This window comes from Amphiura filiformis, chromosome 17 (genome assembly GCF_039555335.1).
Source record: "Amphiura filiformis chromosome 17, Afil_fr2py, whole genome shotgun sequence".
In the NCBI taxonomy this organism is placed as follows: Eukaryota; Metazoa; Echinodermata; class Ophiuroidea; order Amphilepidida; family Amphiuridae; genus Amphiura; species Amphiura filiformis.
The window spans coordinates 16,025,077-16,048,966 of NC_092644.1; the positions used below are offsets into that span (position 1 = coordinate 16,025,077).

The following is a 23,890-nucleotide window of genomic DNA, read 5'->3' on the forward strand; positions in this document are numbered from 1 at the left end:
TCAATATTAGGATTGATTTAATTGGTTTATTTTCCTTTGTACATGTGGTTCGTCTCAAAGCCCCCGCGGGGTTTCGCATGGGTAATATCTCAGCTAAAATTATTCGAATAGGCTCAATATTGGATAAGAGTAATGTCCTACCAAAGGGCTCTGACTGGCAAAAAAATGGACAAGAAAATAATTTTTACTTTTGGAGTTCTGACCCCCAAAGTTGGTCCTGGATGGACGAAGTTGCATTTTCAGGGCCCTATATCTTTTAAAGTAAAGAAGTTACAAGTTTTCTGATGCCAGATTTGAATTCTACACAAATAAGTACCCCAGGATACATACTTTTCACAGTTGTAAAGGGTTCCCTTTATACATTTATGGACCTCCAAACGTCGTCTTTCGCGTTGCGACACATTTTTTATGCTGACCCCCCTAAATTTCAAATCGATGCCACGGGAAAACGAAATGGAGTATGAAGCTCAAATTTTCGGGATTGTACTTTCTCATCAATATCTACCACCACACAGAAAAAGAAAAAAATTGAAGAGGTGCTGCGGTGCACATCCCTGGAGTTGACATGGAATGGGTCTAATACAGTGAAACCTCCTTCAGAGATGAAAAGGTGGTCTATTCTTGTTAAAAAGCTGTGCTAATTTATGTCAATGAAATGTCATTATCGGACACGTAAATTTAAAGAAAACAAACAAGCAATTAAATCAATCAAAACATTGATTACGTTGATATCGAGAACGTTTTTGTACATTACATGCACAGAATGTTGAAAAATGCAACTTTTTCTGAAAGCGTCATTTTTGGAAAACGTGATATTTTTTTGGCCAAAGAAAATGATTTTGAGAGGGAAGAACTTTGGGAGGGTATATAAATGTTTCCTCTATTCATAGGTTTTTAAATTTTTCAAGTCAACAAAACGTATGGCAAGTTATGCGAAAAAATGTTTTGTAAATTTAGGGGGTAGTTTTTAGCCTTTTACAAGGTGTCCCAGAATAAAGGCTTGTTCCAAATAAATGTTCAAAATTGTACCAATGTGAAGCGTTTGTGAATTGTAAGAAGTTGTGTTATTAAACGTTTTCGTTGTCTTTTTATTTCAGAGATTACAAGGCCCACCTGGACCACCCGGAGCACCGGGAAGGCCGGGACCACGTGTAAGTACACCATATACACAGGAAAATAGATAGAAAAGAAGGAAAGACAGGGAAACATATTTAAACTATTATTTACATTTGGGAAAAAATTGGAAATAGAGAAGGTCGGAATTGAAAACGTGTTTATGGCCGTAGAAGTAATGATGTATACATGATCAACTACCATAGCAACAGGTGAATACAATATTAGAATATATCGCACTGCACTAGAACGCGATACCTCTGTATTGAACCATGTCAAAGAACAGGGATAAAGATCTGGATCATGCTGATCATTCACACCTTTAGGATAAGTATCTTTGAAAAGAGCGGCATTGTATTCAATCTATGATTGCAGACATACACATGTGATGAGTGCTACCTGCTTGCAGTGCAGGGCGATATATTCAAAAATTGTATTCCCCAATTGCTATGGTAGTTAATCCTGTTACACTTTACACCATCACTTCTGCGACAAATCGCTGTAGAAGTGACGTAATAAATCAGATTAACTACCATAGCAATCATGATAGATGAATACAATTTTGACTATATCGCCCTGCACTACAAGCAGGGTGCACTCATCACCTGTGTATGTCTGCAATCATAATTGAATACAATACCGCTCTTTCCAAAGATACTAATCTTACACGTGCGAGTGATCAGCATGATATGTTCAATGCATAGGTGCCGCGTGAACGTTGTAGTGCAGGGCGATATAGTAAAAAATTGTATTCATCTATTGCTATGGTAGTTCATCCTGTTACATCATTACTTCTACAGCGAATAGCCATTTAAAAATGACATTATACACTACAATTGGCAGACAGTTGAGTTCGTGTGGACATGGTGGAGAGCGAGACAAATCAAACTGGCAGTTGATGAGGACACCCAAACCTTACCACAACCCCAAACCCAGGCATCTCCAAATCCTTACCGCAATACTACTAGTATATAAACCCAACCCGGCCCAAACTAACCTTTACCCAAACCATACAAACTCAGAAACCTTGCCCTAAACCTAACCCTCTAATTCAAATCATCCAAAAACCAGACCTATTGTAAGTGTTATTAACATGATTAATATGCTTGAATGTGTAACTAATGTTTACTTTATTCATACTCATTTCATCAAAATTGCTATTATTTTTGGTAATACAATAGAGAAAATACCTTTTCCACTATTTCGAATATACCAACAAAAACATTTCTCGCATGTTTCATTTTTTCTTGAGTGCAAGAGCTTTTTTCTTGCATGTGTGAAATTGGTTTCTGCTGAAAATCAGCCTCATTTTTCAATTTTTGAATATTTTTTTTTTTTGAGTGCAAACGTTTTTTCTATAGTGTTTGAATTTTAGTATTGCATGCAAGAGCTTTTTTTCTTGTGTGTTAGAAATTTGATAAATAGGTCCCAGCATTAGTTTGGTATATGATGAGTATGACCTATTTATCGAATTTCTAACATGCAAGAAAAAAGCTCTTGCATGCAAGACTAAAATTCAAACACTCTAGAAAAACCTTTGCACTCAAGAAAAATATTGAAAACAAAATTGAAAAATGTGGCTGATTTTCAGCAGAAACCTATTTCCCTCCTGTTTTGAGGTTTAGGGGCAAAATTTCTGGTTTAGGGTATTTAGTTTGGCTGAGTTGGTTTGAGGATGGTAAATAAATTAAGTTGGGATGAGGTAAGGCTTGTGCAAGATTAGGAGAATAGTTCGCCTGGGTTTTTATCTTTGAATATATATACCTTAAGCAGCATTCTCAAGTTCAAGGAGCAATTTTAGACGACTATTTTGCTTTAACCATTATTTCTTTTATACGGAACACCCGACGCAACACCCAGAGCTACTGAGCATGTGGTTGGCAGCAACTTGCTGAAACGTATTCTTTCTGCCAATCTGTGTAAAGGTTCTTTTAACTGTTGATAGTTGACTTCAAAACTGTCCTGAAGCTCAACTCTCGTACAGGATCGAAACCATCATTAGGGTCTGTGATTAAACCATATCTGTACCACCTTGACATTGATCATGTTGATTTAATTAATAGCTTAATTGTCTTTGGCATATCTTCGCACGGAACCAGTTACATTAATTAATTTGCTACCCATACCTCGTGTATTTACTGTCTCTCACTATCATACACCAACCAAGAGAAGTGTTAATTACTTATCACCATGATCACTTCCATTGTAACTAACTTTGCTCAAGTTCTTATCACGGTCATTGTTATGAGAACCTAATCAAGAACAGTCACGTTTACAGGTGATCTTTGATTCAAACTTTGACATGTGCGCTATTGATAGAGACCTACTTTCTATGATCAAAAGCACTTGTTTGAGATTACATTTATTATAATAAAAACGAACCCTTTTAACACCGGGTAATTCTTTGAGCTTTGGTCATGTTGGTACTTAAACTTCTTAGGTTTGTCCGTAACCCTTACTCCACCTCACATCTGCAAACCATCGATATCATAAGATTTGGACAATAATCTTTAAAAAGTCAAGCATGTCTTGGACCTGGAGGCAATGTCGATGTTGTTGAATGATGACATTAAAGGAACACTCCAGTACCTTAAACAAACATGCTCTGCCTGCTCGTCATTTCATCACAAAAAGTCAAAATTTTGAAATATTTCTCAACTTTTGACTTATCAAGAGCTATCTCAAGAGTCTCTGAGCCAATACTAGGCCTGTTTTTACTCATTTTAATGCATTTTCATGCTGATTCCAAATAGTCATGCAAATTTACAATTTTTGAATTTTTAAATGTTTGACTGTTCATTTCGGGTTTTCTTTTCATAAAGGGTCCGCCTGGTTACGTTGGTGAAGTTGGTCAAAGGGGCGAAAAAGGACGAACGGTAAGTGTATGCACTGTTAACATGTCCCCAATTTTACAGTATTACACTGTTAAAAATGAAATGGGGACAAAACAGTATTATTACTGGCAACTATGGACTCCCATATATAATACCGATACTTCTTATAGTGTGGATGGTCCCATGGTAAAAAATCTAATATCTACAAAATGTATTTAGTGAACAAAGAAACATATTCTCGTGGACCGTACGAGGTACGAGTGTCGGTTAGTATGTAATGAACGTTGACCTTTGACCCCAATCACCCCATACATTGAAAATGTTCATGGAATTTCTTTATGATCAAACCACATTTATATGAATGACACCGCATACTTGATTACGTAACAGCATTATGGCATGAATTCAATATTCAAAATATACAACATTACCTCATTTCAGCCTCTTACTAAGTATTTCCCTCAATAAACCGACTCATTTTGACTGGAGACCATTGCTTTATACTAACATCTTTTACATTAATCAAGTGTGTGGTATCATTTGGATATCCGTTGTTTGAAAGACAAAGGTAGAGTGTTTATATCATGGAGACTGAAATGTCACGAAAATAATCCATGGGGTCACAAGTCAACTTTCATTACATGTTGACCGACCCTCGCATGAACAAAATGCATTTATAATTTTAGGCTACGCTCGTATAGAAAGCATTTTCCGTGTTTTGCTTATAAACTTGTATATATATTTACATTTTGACCAGTTAGGAGTATATAGTCTCCTCCATATTCAGAACACATTTTGTTTCTAATTTGTAATACCATATATTTTCTCATTGAAAATAATATTTGATTATCTTGCACTCAGGGTCCATCGGGTAGGCGAGGGCTTCCAGGTGAAAAGGGTAAACGCGGTTACGAGGTAGGTACCTTAAAAGTAATGTGATACGCTGTAGTACTTGTGTGCTATTAGAACAGACAATTTTAGTTGCGGTAATTTAAGTGCCTCGTTTCTTAAATTTTATTGAGTATTCTGGCCGTTGAGCAGTGTAAGTTTGATGGTGACAAATGCCCAATTTTTTTATTTTCGCAGTAAATTATATTCATTGAATTGAATTCAGCTCAAAGATAATTGTGATAATAATAACAAAAGACAAACATGTCAAAATTAAAACCAGCAGCCAATACCTGTATCATATAGCTCTGATATTATATGACCTCATTTTTGTTGAAATCGGTTGAGAATTGCAGAAACGGGCGATCGAAAACCCACCGAATAGAAAAGTTGCACTGAAGGCACGGTGTTAGTTGCCTAGTTCTCTTTTTGTTACTTTTTGTGAGTGTTCTTTTTGGCTTAACGCATTATGAGAACGCATATTATGTCCATGGTATTTTATAGGCTAGCCATGGAGTTTGTACATCCATGCTTTTTGTAGCCTGTTGTTAACATTTGAATTGCATGTTAACTAATTTTGTTCTTAATTTGCTTGCGATCTAATACAAACTATACTCTTGGTCCTAAAACCCATTATTTTTAATATTTTGTTTCAAATAACCGTAAATAAATCATGACTTGATGTATGGTTTGAATTTTTGTTGAAATCAGCAGGTTTTATAACCACCTAACGATGGTCTATTTTGAACATTAATGTTTACTCTAAGTTATGCCATGATCCGTATTCCTTATTGAAAAACACATGGACTCATCACATTTTCACTGTTGTTCAATTAATTACATTAATTACATTAATTGAACAATACATACGCGACTAGACAAGATAAAAACGATTTCTTGTAACCTTCTCAAGGTCTATTAACTGCACAAAGCGTCCGACACATGGTTTACAACACAATTTACAATCTTTGCAGTTTCATGTGCAACTAAACGTAATTAATTAGAACATTAATTAAAACAATTGCGTAACATATCCATTAATTAGTCCAATGTGTTGACTGGAAACACAAGTTAGACAGTGTAGAATTTCATGAGAAAAGGTATGTTAAGGAAGTTAAACTCTAATTTGTTTGTCGGCGATTCCAACATACGTGGCACATGTGTGTACTGACTTCAAGACTATAGGTATTACAATATTCTATAAAATGAAAAATTGTTACTATAAATGTTAATAAGTAGGCCTAAATAACATATGTGATGCGATCAAGCAAAATCAGTCGGAAGTATTTCCTTTTGTTTTCTCTTGTTTTGGAAACTCTTTAATTTCTCATATCTTTGGAACTGATTATCCAATTTCAACGGGGTTTTCTGCAAAATGCAGCTTTGTAAATTAATTTTAATATCTAATAAGAAACTGAAAATTTAATATTTCCGAGTTCCGACTGATTTTGCTTGATCGCATCACATATATTGTAAAGAATACTATCAGTTAAATTATTTAAACAAAAAAATATGCATTGTTTAAAATGTATGTGCTTTATTCGCCAGCATACTTTGTCTGTTATCGCATTTGAATACAATACGATTAAAAAGTCACTTTTATTTGCAAATTTTCAATTCACTCCAGGGTGACGAGGGTGAACCAGGAGGAAAAGGACGCCCGGGATTAACAGGTGCAAAGGTATATTATTTACATTTTATTTATTATTATTATTATTATTATTATTATTATTATTATTATTATTATTATTATTATGGTTTTGGTATTTATTATGAGCCCAACATCCTTGATTTTCAGTGAAGCGATTTTACTTTGCAGCACTTTTTAAAAATACAATTTTAAAAAGGCCTTTTTGTTTACTTCAGTGAAAGCCCCAAAATGGTGGTCCCGCTAACTTTGGCGCACCCACATATCAAAATGGACCCTGTGCTATTTTATTCGTTATCTCCACAAACAGCTAACATACTAAGAGACCAAAAAGACCAACTTGCCATCAAAGTGCTTCATCATCAAACTTATCATCATACTGCAGTTACTGTTCATTTTCCTATACACAATACTCTCACCATTGACGCGTGACCTCTACAAACAGTGTATGTTATAGGTATAGGTCATTGCCTAGTTAACGTCACTGTGTGAAAAAAACCGGCCAATATATAAAGTACTCTCTGAAATTCTAGAAAATATTGTTTTGTAACATGTCCTAAATTTTTAGCTAATTTAGGTGTTTGGAAGTATTCGCATTTTGATGTTTTAGGAAGGAAGGGCACGGCACGGCCTTCCAAATTTTCTGTGTAAATCGAATGCATCTTTTACTGACTATCACTCACTTGTGTACCGCTGGTTAACATTTTGCAGACTATTGTCTCATTTGGGAAACAAAGGCCCACACAGTATTGTTACCTTGCGTTTGCTTTATAATCGTTCACCCAACTGAAACTATAATACTAGCTCATTGCAAATGGCATAGGTAAAACTGAAACATGTGTAGTGTGGATTTAACCAGAGAAGATCTGATTTAACATACTGATGAGCTGTTTTCAATGAGTGTTATCTTGTTTTAATAGCTTTTAACATGTTTAAGGCCTGCAAAGGTCGTGGTGAATTCTACTGTAGACATAACTGCATCATGTTTAACATAGTTTTCAACAATAATTTAACATACATAGCTATTAGAAATGAATTTACACCTTCCTTCGACATTAACTTACTTTATAAGCTTTTGTATTTGGTGTTGCTTTTTTTCTGCAGGGACATCGAGGTAACCCAGGAAGACATGGACTAAATCCGCCATCAGGACCTCAGGTATACTATAAGATGAGGATAAACACTTTAGAGTCATCTCAAACTTTTACATTCCACATTTTTGGTACTTAGTATATGCTTTTAATAGCCATATAGCTATCGTAGTAATGTACTGTTATGTTGATGGCCACGGTGGTATAATTCCGGCATACTATACGCTGGCGAAGTGACGTAATAAATCGGATTAACTACATGTACCATAGCAATAGGTGAAAACAATTTTGAATATATCGCGCTGCACTACAAGCAGGTTGCACTCATCACATGTGTATGTCTGCAATCATAGATTGAATACAAATTATACAATACCGGTCTTTTCAAATATACTAATCTTACAGTTACAGGTGCGAGTGATCAACATGATATGGTTCAATGTAGAGATACCGCGTGAAGGTACCAGTGCAGAGCGGTATATTCACAAATTATTTTCACCTATTGCTATGGTAGTTAATCCGGTTATTACATAACTTCGCCAGCGTATAGCAATGTTTCTTTTAATAGATTTTTGAATCTTCCTTTATACACAATGTTATTTGTTTTTTTCTCTCGTAGGGAGAACCAGGTGTTCCTGGGCCAATGGGTGTAAAAGGTGCAACTGGGCCAAAGGTAAGTTCATAGCAACATACATGTCGTAGTTTTGATTATAAATAATACGGACTTGAAGCAGTATCTCAGTTGTGCTCATTTCACTTTTCCTACCAATTTATTTTGCGTTGCTCTTGTTTTTATATTTAGGGTGAAAAGGGACAAAATGGACAACCGGGAACAAAAGGCCTTCCGGTGAGTATCATTTCAATAATTGTCTATAACTCAGCATTCGTCAAAATTAAACTTGAACATGTAGAACATCTTCTGACACTAAGATCTAGAACGTTCAAAACTGATGGAGGACACACTTCTTTAACTTTAACCTCAATATGGTTGTACATTCATTAAAATCTTGGGTACAAACATTCATATTACATTTGAGTTCTCAGCTATGCCACTTGGAATGAGACCAGTTCATTGTCTATTCCGTGAGAAATTTTGGGTATTTTAATCATGTTAATGCCCAAGCCAAACATAAGTAAATAGCTGATGTATTATGAGGAATAAACCAACTATCACATACATGACATCCTTTTTCAATTTGACAAGTGACAGCTCCGTTCTTAAAATAATTATATGAAATTTACGAAAACACCACATATCAATCAATGATAACAGACACCTCATCACCAGTATGCTTCGACTATATTTATGAATACCTATTTATAAATACGCACGTGACCCATGGGTACGACATTCCAAGACCAGCAAGCGTGACCAAATCCTCATGCATTGACCACTATGCAGAAAAGGATAGGATAAATATCATCAAATTTAAGTATTAATTGAATAGCAAATTATTACACATGGGGGGATTCCGAATTTGTAATATGTTATCAAAAACAACATTTTGAAAGTATTTGACGGAAAAAATATCCAACGACAGAAACGTTTACAATATAATCACAAAGTTGGACAAAATAGACAATCTCATGTTGTTCCGCCTTTGCATTCAAATGTATAGGAAGACCTATGTAGAAGGTCAATTTGAAACTTACTGTCTATAGGCTGTTATGGCAGCTCGGAGGTGGTCATGTGCGTATTTATAAATGTCGAAACTTACTGATCATGGTGTTTTTTTCGTAAATTTCTTATATTTCAAAAACGGAGCGGCCAATTGTCAAAATTCAAATGGTATGGCATAGCTGTTTTATCCCATAACCACGTCAACTATTTAGTTTCGTTTGGTTTTTACATTAATATGCCCAAAAGTTAATTTTTCTGACGATACAGTTCTTTCACCTGTGATGGTACTTATTGCGAAGCATATCCAAAGATTCTGGTAAACATGATAAAAGCATTCTTACCATGAACACATTTCCCTACTGTCCCGTTTTTCTCAAAACCTTCCAACTTGGTTGAATATGACATTTAGTGAATTCTTTGCATTCATCTGTTCTTGTCGACTTTTTTTTATTAACTCTTATGACAGGGATCAGAAGGACCTGAAGGGCCACCAGGGAAACGTGGATTTGAAGGTTTAATGGTAAGTTAAATAATTCGAGGGTGTTGTTGCATGCAAGCCTTAACGTTGCATGGTCTGACGTTGATTTTTACATCTGAAGTGCAGGTACAGGTGCTTTTATGCTTCAAATAAATTCTCTTGTGTAACATGCTACCACGAAATAAGTGTAAAGTAGCAAGTTGGTGGTTTCGAGACGCCCTGGCTACTGCTTTGGTGTTCTTTGTTGCTCACGCACCTGTTCAAGTCAGAAGTATGTCTGTATGTCCTTTGTGAATGGGGCACAATGGGCCATTCGCGAAGGACATACTACTGGCTTGTACAGGTGCGCGGAAAACAAAGAACATCAACTCAGTCAGCTAGGAAGTCTCGAAACTACTAACTTGCGACTTAACGCTCATTTTGTGGCAGATCACATAATTATATTGATTGCTGCAGTACGGCAAACACCCTAAAATGTATGTTATGCTAGGTTATTCCAAGTTATGACAACTACCAGAGGATTATGATTAAAAATTGTTTCATCTGGACAGAGAAGATATCTTCTCTGATCTGAACGTGTGTCAAAACAAAATCGCAAAACTTTGTGTTGAAGACCATAACCTTCAAAAGAAATACTCTTCACTTTGGGTATGTTATAGCAATGTGTTGACCATCAAGCAGTCGAATTTATGCATGCAAAATTGGCTAAAAATTAGCCAAATAATTACCTTACCTCAATACCTAATATCTTTAACGGTTATGGTCATTGAAGTGTTGTAATGTTTTAGGGCCACACTGTTTATGAAAAAGTCTTGTTTTTGCATTCTGGACAAACGGATTATCACCTAAATTATTCTGCAAGCTTTTGGTTTCAACATCACTCGCTTCTTTGATGAATCCATTATTTGACACCGTTATTTTGTGTAACCAGTTAATTGATGACGTCACCAAACCATTTTCATCACAAATATTAACGTAACATTCAACTTTTTTTCAGGGATTACCAGGCAAACCAGGTGGACCTGGCTCAACAGGACCTCCGGTAAATATTTTCATTTTCATACAATTGTCAATTGTCAATTATCATGATTATGTTGTTAAGTGTTAAATATGACTTTGCGTTTAGAAATCGCCATCCTGAGCGCAGCGTGTCCCATATCAAAAATTATTTTGATATCCATTGACATTTCTCCAACGCACTGAACATACATCCATGATTGTTAGTCTAACATGTAGCGTTAGTTTCAGCTTTACAATGGCATAAAACTTATGTCTTATGTGGTTGTCAAGTTATGTTCATTTATTGGCGTAAGGATACGGAAAAGTGCAACGCCTGCACCTTTATTTGGGTGGCGTGTTCAAAACGCATATAAATTATTTTCAAATTCGCAAATTAATAGACCTACAACAAAACACAAGCATGCATCACTACACTTATACATAGTTGTTTCAAATTCAAATTATGATTTTTGTCTTTGCCCCTAGGGGGACCAAGGTGAACCAGGCCCTCAGGGTTCCGACGGTCCACTTGGAAGCAAGGTAAGGCTGGTTTAATACTTGTGCAAGTTTAAGTTTTACTTAAAATATATATAAATACATTTTCATGCATTTTTACCACTTCTCATTTATCTTGTAAACCAAAACAATTATTTTGTTATAATGAAAAACACCTTACTAGTAATACCTGTCATATTAAATATTCAACCAAAGTATAAAATAGCATAATTAGATTTATCATCACCTATTCTTTTTTATCCACAGGGACCTGATGGTGTTCAAGGATCTCCGGGAAGACAAGGCTTTCAGGTATCAATGTTGTTTTTGTGTCCACTCAATTCTTGTCAACTGCTAAACTGTATCTATTGGTGTTTGACGAATTAAGCGCTATTTCGAGTCCAGTCGCAATCCCTGTTTGCACTCGTGAAATAATACTGAGCCTTATATTTGAAATTCTCCTATAGACAAGGAATTAACTACATATTTTCTCAGTTACCCGAGGAGAACCCGGGAAGTTGATCCTGGCTGCGTTTGTTAATTGTGGCATATTATATGTTGGATGTGCACTTCTTAGCTGCAAGTCCCTGGTTGTTGTTAATTTACATGAATACTGCCAGTAATAACTTAATTACATAACCATCAGCAGATGACTTGATGACTAACATTATGTTACGTTCAATGTGATAACTAACATTATGTTACGTTCAATGTTCATTTCCCAGGGTTTTCCCGGCGACAGAGGCGATTCTGGTCTTCCTGGAACTGAGGGGTCACCGGTGAGTCACATGACTTAATTCTTTAATATCGTAGTATTAGCCACATGTGCAGAATGTCATGCTCACACAAGTAATTAAGCTTACATCATTAAAAAAAAGGTACTAAGTATTATATTATATATACCCCAGCAAACACGAACCGTTTTCGACGTTCACGAGTGGATATCATGTTTTCGACATTATTCGCAAAAAGTTAGGAAAGGTTATCAGAAACTTTAAAATATTGTGTTATAAAAGGGTGTAATGGTATAAAAGGTTGATAGCATTGACAATCATTTTTGTAAAGCTTGTAATTCCAAAATATTGTAATGTTATTTAAGTGTTGGCAAAATATTTGGCAAAACATATTTGCAATTATTGCAAATATATTTTACAACAACATTTTAACAACATTTTAAAATGGTTGTTATAGTGTGTTTTCATACAAAACGTTTTAAAACGTTTTCATGACCTTTACCCAACCCGACACAAGACCAAGACCCAAAAATATTACCACATTTTAAAACGTTTTTAAAATGTTTTGTGTGTGTTGGGTAAAATACTGACCTGACCCTTAGGTCCGATTTCTCGAAGCTTGGCTAGCTTGGTACGGTCAGGCTTCCTAAGCCAGCAGATTAGCCCTTTATGTATAAAGTGATACATACTATACTTCAACACTTACATCAGTAAATAATTAGTTAACAGTCTAGAGGCTCATTTCACAAAGATGTACATGAATTATCAGACGTAAAACCCTATTATAGTATTAAATCACATATCCATTGTAAGTCTATTGTAGTATTAAATCACATATCCATTGTCAGTAAATAATTAGTTAATAGTCCAGAGGCCCATTTCACAAAGATGTAGGCCTACGTGAATTATCAGACGTAAAACCCTATTATTATTGTAAGTCTTTTGTTTAAATGGGCACTGGGTCTTAATTGTGCCTTGTTTAATACATTATTAACAATAAAAATTTAAGTTTTAATACTTAATTGTGAGTAACCTAACATGTTCTATAATTTCCTTCAGGGTTTAAACGGTATATCAGGTAAACCAGGCGCTCCAGGAGACAATGTGAGTTCTTTCATATTACCTTTTTAATTATAATTAATATTAATTTTGCAGAAATTGAAAAATGCGTGTATTTGTTTGTATTGTAACATGTACATTACACACTTTACGTCTTTCTTCCTTTTTCTTTCTTTCTTTCTTTCTTTCTTTTTTATTTATCTATTTATTTATACTGTTTTCAAATTGTTTTATTTCTCAGGGTGATCCTGGTCCCAAAGGTCCTCACGGTCCACGCGGAGTCAAAGGGGACATGGTATGTCATTTTCTTTGTTCAATTTTTACCAAGTTTATGGCCATCACATGCATGAAAAGTGAACACAATGTAATATTCAGATTGCTGTTCATAACAAGTTGACACAGCGTTCAGCCTGAAAGCTACATATTCTGTTCATATCAAGTAGGCGCAAGTGATTCAGTCTATAATCTACAGATTCTGTTCATATCAAGTCGACACAATGTTACATCCAGCCTAAAAGCCACAGATTCTGTTAATATCAATATTAAATTCAGCCTATAAATAAGCTACAAATTCTGTTCATATCAAGTAAACACATGTGACATTCAACCTATAATCTACAGATTCTGTTCATATCAAGTAGACACAATGTTACAGCCTATAAGCCACTGATTCTGTTCATAACAACTGGACACACTGTTACATTCAGTCTGTATAAGTTCTGTTCATATCAAGTAGACACAATATTAAATTCACCCTATATTAAATCTACAGATTCTGGTTATATAATTTAGACACAATACATTGAACCTATAAAGCTACATATCAAGTAGATACAATGTGACATTCAGCCTATCAGCCTATAAGCTACAAATTATGTTCTTGTCAAGAAGATGCAATTTTACATTGGACCTAAAAGCTACAAATTCTGTTAATATCAAGTAGACACGATGTGACATTCAGCCTATAAACTACCGACTAATGTCCATATCAAGTAAACGCAATGTTTACAATCAACCTATATAAGCTACAGATTCTGTTCATATCAAGTAGAGACAATTGGCTTATAAGCTACAGATTATGTTCATAACAACTGGACACTGTTACATTCAGTCTATATAAGCACAGATTCTGTTCATATCCAGTGGACAAAATGTCATATTGAACCTATATTAAGCTACAGCTTCACTTGTTATCAAGTAGACACAATGTGACATTCAGCCCATCAGCTACAAATTCTGTTCTTATCAAGTAGATACAATGTTACAGTGGACATAACGCTACAATTTCTGTTGATATCAAGTAGACACAGCTAGACACGATGTGACATTCAGCCTATAAACTAAAGATTCTGTTCGTATCAAGTATACACAATGTGACATTCAACCTATAGGCTATACAGATTCCGTTCATAACAAGTAGACACAATGTTACATGTATGTACATTCAGGTTATTAGCTACAGATTCTATTCTTAACAAGTAGACACAATGGTATATGCGTACATTTAACATATAAGATACAGATTATGTTTATATCAAGTGGACAAAATGCTACATTCAGCTTATAAGCTACAGATTCTGTTAATATCAAGTAGACACAATGTTACATTCGGCCTGAGCTACAGATTCTGTTCATATCAAGTGACCACAATGGGCTATTCCAGAAAAGAAGTGCACACCCCCTATAGAGGATTAACTTTTCAGTAAAAGAATTGACTGGATTTCCAAGTTTGCTTTCTGGAAATGACTGGAATTCCAGTTGCTAATATTGCTGAAAAAAGCTTGGAAATTCAATGAAATGAATGAAAAATCACGGAATTGTCCAAAATGATCTCTCAAATTCAGGATTTCCGATTTTGAACAATTTTTCTGCTGGATTTTTCACCTTTGGACACTTTCAAAGTCTGGATTTCCAACAAGCACGACTGGACAAAAAGTCCGGAAATCCGAACTCCTCTATAGGGGTGTGCATCTATTTTCTGGAATAGCCCAATGGGACATTCAACCTATAAGCTACAAATTTTGTTCATTGAAGACACGATGTTACATCGAACATAATAGCTACAGATTCTGTTGATATCAAATGACCACAATGTTACATTCAAGTAGACACAATATGACATTCCACCTATAAGCTACTGTCAGATTCTGTTAATATCAAGTAGACACAATGTTACATTTGACTTATGAGCTACAGCTTCTGTTCATATCAAGCGACCACAATGTTACATTCAACCTATAAGATACAAATTGTCTTCATATCAAGTAGATATAATATGACATTCAACCTATAAGCTGCCGATTTTGTTCATATCAAGTAACACAATGTGAAATTCAGCCTAAAGACTACCGATTCTGTTCTTATCAAGTAGATACAATGGGACATTCGGCCTATAAGCTACAGATTCTGTTCATGACTTTGACACAATGTTACATTCAACCTATGAGATACAAATTCTGTTCATATGAAGTAGATATAATATGACATTCAACCTATAAGCTGCCGATATCAAGTAACACAATGTGAAATTCAGCCTATAAACTACCGATTCTGTTTTTATCAAGTAGACACAATGGGACATTCGGCCTATAAGCTGCCGATTATGTTCATATCAAGTAACACAATGTTACATTCTGCCTATAAGCTACAGAATCTGTTCATATCAAGGAGACACAATGTTACATTCAGTGCAAAAGCCACAGATTCTGTTCATATTGATGTAAACAGCTTATAGGCCGAATGTCTGTTTTTCTTATAAAACAGTACTCACTTTGGACGTCTTGCAGACTCCTTTTTCTAAGAAAGAAACTATCATGAACATAGACGAGGGGCAATACAATCTCAGTCATGTTTCCGACGAACTGCTAAGAAAGAGAACAGGCAACCGCGTTGTTGAGTAGCCATCTTTAGAAGATGATCACATCAACAATAGTGTGGAAAAAGGAGTCTGCAAGACTTCGAAACGTCCACAGTGAGAAATGTTTTATTGGATTAGAAAAATCTGCAATCATGTTTCAATAATGAACATCGTCAGTAATCACTTCTTATTTCTTGCAGGGTTTTCCAGGAGACGTTGGATCTCAAGGGCCAAAAGGTGAAAAGGTGACACAAATTACCCGTGCCTTGTTTACATATTTAATGTTTATGTCTCTTTTAGTACTATAGATGTTCTTATTTAGACGATCTTTATCATCGAAGTAATAATTTAAGAACCCCTTTGGTTTTTGCGTCTGGGTCGTTTGTTATCTTATTTGATGGCGCAATCGATCTCTTCGTGCTGAGTTTTTAAAACTTAAAAAAATCATACATCTAATCTTTTGAAGTGAGTTAATCAATGCTCGTTACATTACATTTTAGAGTAAATATAAACGCATTGTCAGTTCAATAATTAGGTTCACTTCACTTAAATATTACGTTAGACTTTGTTCCCAGATCATTATGACAAATGGTGTATTTGCAATGGACTGTTTTAGGCTTCCTCTTCATTAATACTATATGACTGAAATTGACAAGAGTTGTTCAATATTTTTAATTTGACTAATGCTGATCTACTTGTGTCTCGCCAGAACCATCGGAGACACGACAGAGCCTATAAATGTGTACTAATATACAATACAGTTATGTTCATACTCTGTGACAAAATTGTGAGAATTTATTCTGGCAATTTATACTTCACAAACGGCGAACCCGTCCAATCCTTTACTACAAGGTGTCCCAGAATGATTTATACCGTGTTTGAACAAAATATCAAAAATATGTAGTCAACAGTGTATCTAATCTTAATCTTAATAAGTGCAATACAATGCCACACATGTCTCCTACTTATTCTGTGACTTTCATGGAAATAGCTTGATTCGTTTTGGCGTGACATTGCTATTACTGAAAATGGACGAAAACTGCATGTGTGTAATAACAGTGCAAAGGCATCATAACACATGGATTCTTTATTACACTCGTCCAGCCGCACTGTGCAATATATTGGAAAAATCCTACATTCTTTTATAGGAAATACACCAAATTTGGCACAGATGTGGAGCTTGCATTGCTAAATAATTTTTGATATGGGATTAAGTGAAACAATTCAATATGACATCAGATATTTAGGTTGAAAACCATACTTTTTATGTGATTTTTACCACAATTTTTACCCAAAAATGTCATTATTACAGAGGCTATAACTTCCCCCAAGGATCCTCCGCAGTAAATTTTAATCTTCTTCGTTACGTAGCTGTGGGTTTGCCAATATACTGTGGACATAAAGGACGAACCTTCTCTATACCTTTATGAAAAATTCATCTCTGCCGGCATTTCAAATGATGAAACTCACACACCGCAATAATTGTCTTCAAAGCTGCCGCCAAAGAAAGAAAACTTTAAGGTCACCCAAGCGTAGCAAATCCTTTATTCCATGCAAGGATTGCTTCGTAACATCATAAATAAACGATAAATATCGACTATTTAGTAGAAGAACAGGACACAGCAAATATACTGCATAACATTTTCCAAATAACATTGTGCTGAACGGTTAGTAATTTAACAGATTTTCAAAATAGGTTGCTTTGTCAAAACTTGGAATTCACCATTTTTACGCAATCCTCTCTAACGTCTACTAGAAACGTCCAATTTTTAAAATCTAAAAAATCTGAAAAAGCTAAATATATATAGAACTTAAAATGCAAAACAATATGACCAATAGAAATACCGTTCATACCTAAAAAAAATCCATCTTTCCCGGTATAAATCATTCTGGGACACCCTGTATGTCGTTATTGTGGTAGCACCAAAACATTTTTGTGTGTATTTGGCACTTACCTGCTTACAGTAAAAGAACACTGTTGAACTTTAGCGATAGTCAGGTTTTTCGTCAAGGTAAAGTCTCTAGGCTCAGTCTCTCAGTATTTAGAGACTAAATTTTTAGTACGATAGGATTAAAATTTAAGTTTACCATCAACTGACCAACGGGCGTTGAATATAATGTTTGGACTTTCCTAATCAATTCCAAACTTTCAATAATTGCAATGTGTGAATCAAGAGGTTCCTAACATGACTATTCTTTTTTCTGTACATTGTCAGGGCAGTCGTGGCACTCAAGGATATCAAGGAGAAGAAGGGGAACCTGGATTGGAGGTAAGAATGATTTTCCGTAAAATGGGGTAACTTTGGGCACTTTTCAGAGTTTTTAAACCACTGCTTGCAAACAAAACCAATTATATTTCTAATTAACTCTTTTTTTATGACATTAGAGTTCCCTTCTACACCTTGAAGCTGAACAAGATTTTTTATTAATAAGGGTGCCCTAGGGGTTAAAAAAAATAGCCTGACCAAAGTTACCCCGCATTTGGGGACAACTTTGGTCACAGTATTACATTCCATGAAGAAAAAAAATATTGATTTTCGCTGAATATGGGCGAGTTGTTGTTTTTGTGACATTTGACCCCTTGCAAAATTAATCAAGCACATATCCTTCCTCACAAATATCGACCAAAGTCCCCCCCCCCCCGCCCCGCTGACCGAAGTTACCCCATTTTACGGTAGCATTTTCAGGATTGCGAAGTATCGAAATACGGATGAAGTCCCAAAGTCTTGACGCATCTTATCGTGGTGAGACGGATGGGACAATCATTATCATCACCCTAGAAGGCCTAAATGAAATTACATCGGTGGAGTTCTTGATCAGAATCATATTTTGCTAATTAACCACACATTACTTCCCTGTCTTTTGTCAACAGGGTGATGAGGGAAAAAAAGGACCAAAAGGAAATCCTGGTGATACGGGCCCACCGGTAAGTACAATTTTTTTCTCTTATTGTTTTGGCAGATCATGAAAACAGAATCGGAAATTGAAACTTCGTTCGTAGGAAGGCGAATATGGACTATATCTTAACTCGAATTATATAGGTTTAATTTGTATCATAACATTACCACATTCCACGCTCTAAGTCAAATACCAGCGAACAGGATTGCTTCGCTGGCCCAGGATCGCAGCGGTTGGATAAAGCTTGTAGTGGCCTGCTCCGCAGCCGACTGATGATGATGATGAAGTCTAATACAATGATCTGTACATACATCAAATGATCCGCGATTATGAGCACTGAAATCGCGATGTGGTAAAATAAAATCAGCAATTGAATGTAATCACATACCGAACTCTAACATCACTCATGTTTTGAAGGCATGTGCAAATTGTGCATCAAGCATTAGGAATACCTCCTAACAATTTGACATTATTACCAAACTCCTTTTTTTTTTCTTCTAAAGATTCAAAATATCTATAATGAAATAAACACAAATTATTTTTCAGGGTATCGAAGGAGACAACGGCCCACGTGGATCTCCAGGCACCTATGGTATCAGGGTATGTATATCCTCTTTTGCTTTGAATATACGCTGGCGAAGTTACGTAATTAATCGGATTAATTACCATAGCAATAAGTGAAAACAATTTTGAACATATCGCGCTGCACTACAAGCAGGTTACACTCATCACCTGTGTATGTCTGCAATCATAGATTGAATACAATACTGGTCTTTTCAAAGATACTAATCTTACAGGTGCAAGTAATCAGCATGATATGGTTCAATGAAGAGGTACCGCGTGAACGTATCAGTGCAGCGCGGTATATTCAAAAATTGTTTTCACCTATTGCTATGGTAGTTAATCCGATTATTACGTAACTTCGCCAGCGTATAGTGTAATATTTGAAGAGCTTATTTCCAAACCGTGTTAAGTCCACAACCACATGTTTCTCATTTACTTATACAATCACAATTATTTTGACAAGTTTGACATTATCAACAATTAGTTGTACCATCAACCAACCATTATTTACCACAACAATGCTGCATAACAATATGCAGACTATTGTTCTCATTTGGGAACCAAAGGCCTCACACAGTATTGTTAATGTTACTGTGCATTCATCCACTGTTTGCTTTGTAATGGTGCATCCAACTGAAATTATAACAGCATCATAGCCCATTGCAATATCGCACAGGTAAATCAGAAACATGTGTTTGTGGACTTAACACGGTTTGTTCATTTATTAAACACACATAATTAAGACGGGCTGTGTTAAAATATGACGAACTGTGTTAAAATATGATATCACTTACTTTCGCTTTACTTCTTCCAGGGAGAACCAGGACACATTGGCGAACAAGGTGGCGCAGGACCCTCTGGTGGACCTGTAAGTATTGTGATATGAAGAATATATACATATGAATAACCTGTATCATGTAATATTATAAATAGAATATACCGTAACGATTCGCCTAATGGCGCACTTGGGTTCATTTGCCTTAGGGTAGATTGCATGTGTAAATAGAGAGCTCCCTCATCTGAAAGCCCAACAAGAATTTAGGTTCCGTGCCATTATTTGCTGGTGGGAATTTTACGGGAGGGCACTTTAGGTTGTGCCTAAAATCCCACTTATGTCAAGTGAGCCCATGGCGCCATCAGGCGAATCATTACGGTAGTATATCACAATACTGTTAAGTTTAGACCAGGTAAAACTTTTAAGTTTTTAAAGTTCTTCTCGTTCAACTACTCTGTTAATTGCAAAATTCGCCTCATGTTTTTGGCTCGGATACACATTACAAATGAATTATATATTTATTCACGTATTTCAGGGTGCTCGTGGTGATGCTGGTCGTCCTGGACCTTCTGGTGAAAAGGGGTCGATGGTTAGTCACTGGTTTGCTATTAAATTCGTTTGTTATTTTGTATTAACTACTTTTTTAAAGGATAACGAAAAGTATTTGTAAATAATGTTAATTGCATGATACAGTTTGCGCGCATTTTATACTGGTTCAATATACTCTCGCGTATACAGTATTTTCTCCATCTACAATACAATAGAATAGTTGCTTTATTTTTGATTACATACTTAGGCCATAAGCAAACAGAATAATATTTCTCTCTATTCTTCAGGGCGATCAAGGCTCGATAGGACCAGACGGTGATGTTGGCAATGTCGTAAGTATTTACTTGGCAGTAAGAAATATCAGTTTCAAACGTCCTTACGCTGGAATAATTAACTTTTTAGATTGGTATTTGTACACATAAATGCTAATGCAATGTAGCTAGCCCCGCCACGGAACATTGCCAATATCATTTTCTTTTGTACAGTTGTAACATTTCCATAAGAAATAGAATGTCCTCTTTTAACTTTGGCCCAAACAGAGGAGGCAAACAAAGAAAATCGCTATTTGACACCAGTGCATATGTCGCCAATGCGAGCCACTCTGTCGAACGTGACTCGGGTCGGTTTTTTTGATATGTGACAGTCCCGTACGCCATGTACGTACTGAGTGTGTTCATGATGAACATCGCGTACACTCGTTCGACAAGTATCCATCGTAATAATTAAACGTCTCGTTCAGTCATTTTATTCAAAATATCATATATTTTGACCAAACTAGAGCAGGTTTTGTTAGTTTTCTGATATAAAGCTATATTACATTAAAATAATTACAATCGTGTAAAATATATCAGAATTTTGTAAAATATTGAGGGGTCCTCCTCAGCAAATGCCATGATGATAGACATACCACTGGTTCTCGTTTGTCTGTGGCAAATTATGTTACAATATGGCTTTAATGTGGAGTGCGCTAAGCATAGAAGCTTAGATGCCATTTGACCAAAGTGAACTTGATTAATTATTTGCAGGGTAGATCTGGCAGAGATGGCAGAAAAGGTCGACGTGGCCCACGAGGAGAACAGGTTGGTCTATATGTTTGAACATAACCTATTATACCAGCATGACATTATAAATAAAAATAAATAAATGTTGACATTAATACACCGCTTTTCATGTCACAAAAGCGTATCAAAGCGCTTTACATAATATTCCGCTGTCGTTAGAATATGTGAGGCATGCTCATACCCTTGGGTAGCGCTCAATGGACAATATTCCTAACAGCTCCCCATTTCACCCCCAGTGGCGTAACTAGGGTTGGTAGCGCCCGGGGCAAGAAACAAAATTTGCGCCCCTACCCCCACCCGAGAATATCTTAGACGCGGGGGTGTGGGAATGGCATCAGCATTATGATATTAAAATAAATTGCAATGAGGCCGAATTGCCGCCTCCCCCCTAGTGGTAGCGCCCAGGGCACGTTGCCCCATCCCCTCCCCCCTAGTTACGCCACTGTTCACCCCTATGTAGAGAGAGGTCGCCTTGCCCATGTACACAACACAATGGCAACCCTCTGATTGTGAGGTAGAGCTCGTAAGTTTTTATAATTTTTTGTAACATGTGTAATATAGATTGTTTCATCTACATTGAGATTTGTAGTTAAACCCATATAATATTGCTTTTGCTATTTCCTTATGTAACACAGGGGCATAAAGGCGAAATTGGACCTCAAGGCATGCCAGGAGTAAAGGTAAATTAAACATGTGTTGTGTACTATAGACCTACATGACTGTATTAATTATAATATTTTTAAGATATACTTGTGATAAGATAAATAAAACTGATTAGGCTTAACAGTTTAACGTATTCCGTTTTGGTACATGTTTCCTTTTATTAGGGTTATCCGGGCGTGTCGGGTGTAGCTGGAGCAACGGGACATATTGGAGAACCAGTAAGAACATAATAATATGATTATTGTAAATATAATTATCACAACAATTAAGGATTCTGTATGAGCGTAGGCCTAAATATAACTATTTATGTGCACTGTGAAAGTCACCGGCATTTCATTCAGAACTGAGACTGGAACAAAGTACAGAAATTTAGCATGCCACAGAACCCAGAAGCCCAGCTATGTTCCCTCCAGAGAGAGTAACAACATCGAAAGGGCCAGACATAACTGTCTACTCATCATCAGACAAGCAAGGCATCATAATTGAACTCACAGTACCTGCTGAGGAGAATTTAGCACAGGCCAACCTCAGAAAAAAAATGTATGAAGATCTAATCCAGGAAGGACAAGCAGCAGGATGGGAACTGAAATACTTCCCAGTAGAAGTGGGATCAAGAGGATTCATAAACAACACACTTCGAACCTGCTTCAAGTTCTTTGGCCTCACAAACAAAGAAACCAAAAAGGCACTGGATAGTGGATACTGTGGCGAGAACAGCATTAACAGCAACATACACCCTATGGCTTGCACACAACAACAGACACTTTGGAAACTGGGAATTTGTGAATCGTCCGTATATGCCACCACTCGACCTACCTGAAGTTGAATAAATGACCAAGCTTTACTTCCCTGTGACCAGTCTTACCTCTAATGGAACTTGCACACATCAAGATGTTCCGGCAGTGCAAGTCCTGCCCTGCAGATCCATGACAAAGGGTTTGCTTGGTATACGAAGGGGTTGTGGTGGCTTGGCACGTTGGTTTCAACACCTTACCGACAGTTCCTGGTCTGAAAGAAGGGAGTAGCCACTACTGCAATGTGATTCCCTGATGTCAACAGTTGCTGCACTGGAGAGGGAGGGTTCCCGGGAACAAAGCGCTCAACCCACCACCGCCCGTCCTTGAAGTCGGGGGTAGTGCAGCAAAATGTTAGATTGATGGAACAGGATTTATAATATGTCTACCTGGACTTGATACAGCAAACAACAACTTGCTTCATCTGTACACTTCCTTAAAAACGTCGATTGCAGATCAAGTCAGGAAGCAGCCACTCCACGGCTATGGAATTTCACTCAATTATAGAAGAAGGGCCATACAGACTCCGAGAATTTGATGCAGAGTATTCTATGCATGTCTCTCGTCATTCAATATATTCCCATTTCCGGTAGTCATCAATAATTTCGTTAGAAGTTCAACATTACTGAAAATAGAATGGGAATAGATTAAATACCGAAACATGTTATTCTATATCCACTAAAAAGTCTGTAGCGGCCCTAAAGTGACACACAAAGCATTAGATTAATAACAAACTAAGTGGTATATAAAAGTGCTTAACTTATAGGAC

At 36.2% G+C, this 23,890-nt stretch overlaps 1 protein-coding gene across 1 annotated transcript in view; it reads left to right on the forward strand.

Annotated features, from left to right (window-relative positions):
• LOC140137003 (uncharacterized) overlaps positions 1-23,890 on the forward strand; it is a 66,636-nt gene that overhangs the window by 32,465 nt on the left and 10,281 nt on the right. Inside the window, exons 4-27 of the mRNA XM_072158664.1 lie at positions 1,098-1,151; positions 3,936-3,989; positions 4,809-4,862; positions 6,463-6,516; positions 7,588-7,641; positions 8,194-8,247; positions 8,377-8,421; positions 9,662-9,715; positions 10,671-10,715; positions 11,159-11,212; positions 11,435-11,479; positions 11,893-11,946; positions 12,961-13,005; positions 13,202-13,255; positions 16,018-16,062; positions 18,034-18,087; positions 18,690-18,743; positions 19,262-19,315; positions 20,094-20,147; positions 20,590-20,643; positions 20,891-20,935; positions 21,629-21,682; positions 22,300-22,344; positions 22,492-22,545. Coding sequence (XP_072014765.1) covers positions 1,098-1,151; positions 3,936-3,989; positions 4,809-4,862; positions 6,463-6,516; positions 7,588-7,641; positions 8,194-8,247; positions 8,377-8,421; positions 9,662-9,715; positions 10,671-10,715; positions 11,159-11,212; positions 11,435-11,479; positions 11,893-11,946; positions 12,961-13,005; positions 13,202-13,255; positions 16,018-16,062; positions 18,034-18,087; positions 18,690-18,743; positions 19,262-19,315; positions 20,094-20,147; positions 20,590-20,643; positions 20,891-20,935; positions 21,629-21,682; positions 22,300-22,344; positions 22,492-22,545 — 1,233 coding nt within the window. The remainder of the gene's footprint in view (positions 1-1,097; positions 1,152-3,935; positions 3,990-4,808; positions 4,863-6,462; positions 6,517-7,587; positions 7,642-8,193; positions 8,248-8,376; positions 8,422-9,661; positions 9,716-10,670; positions 10,716-11,158; positions 11,213-11,434; positions 11,480-11,892; positions 11,947-12,960; positions 13,006-13,201; positions 13,256-16,017; positions 16,063-18,033; positions 18,088-18,689; positions 18,744-19,261; positions 19,316-20,093; positions 20,148-20,589; positions 20,644-20,890; positions 20,936-21,628; positions 21,683-22,299; positions 22,345-22,491; positions 22,546-23,890) is intronic.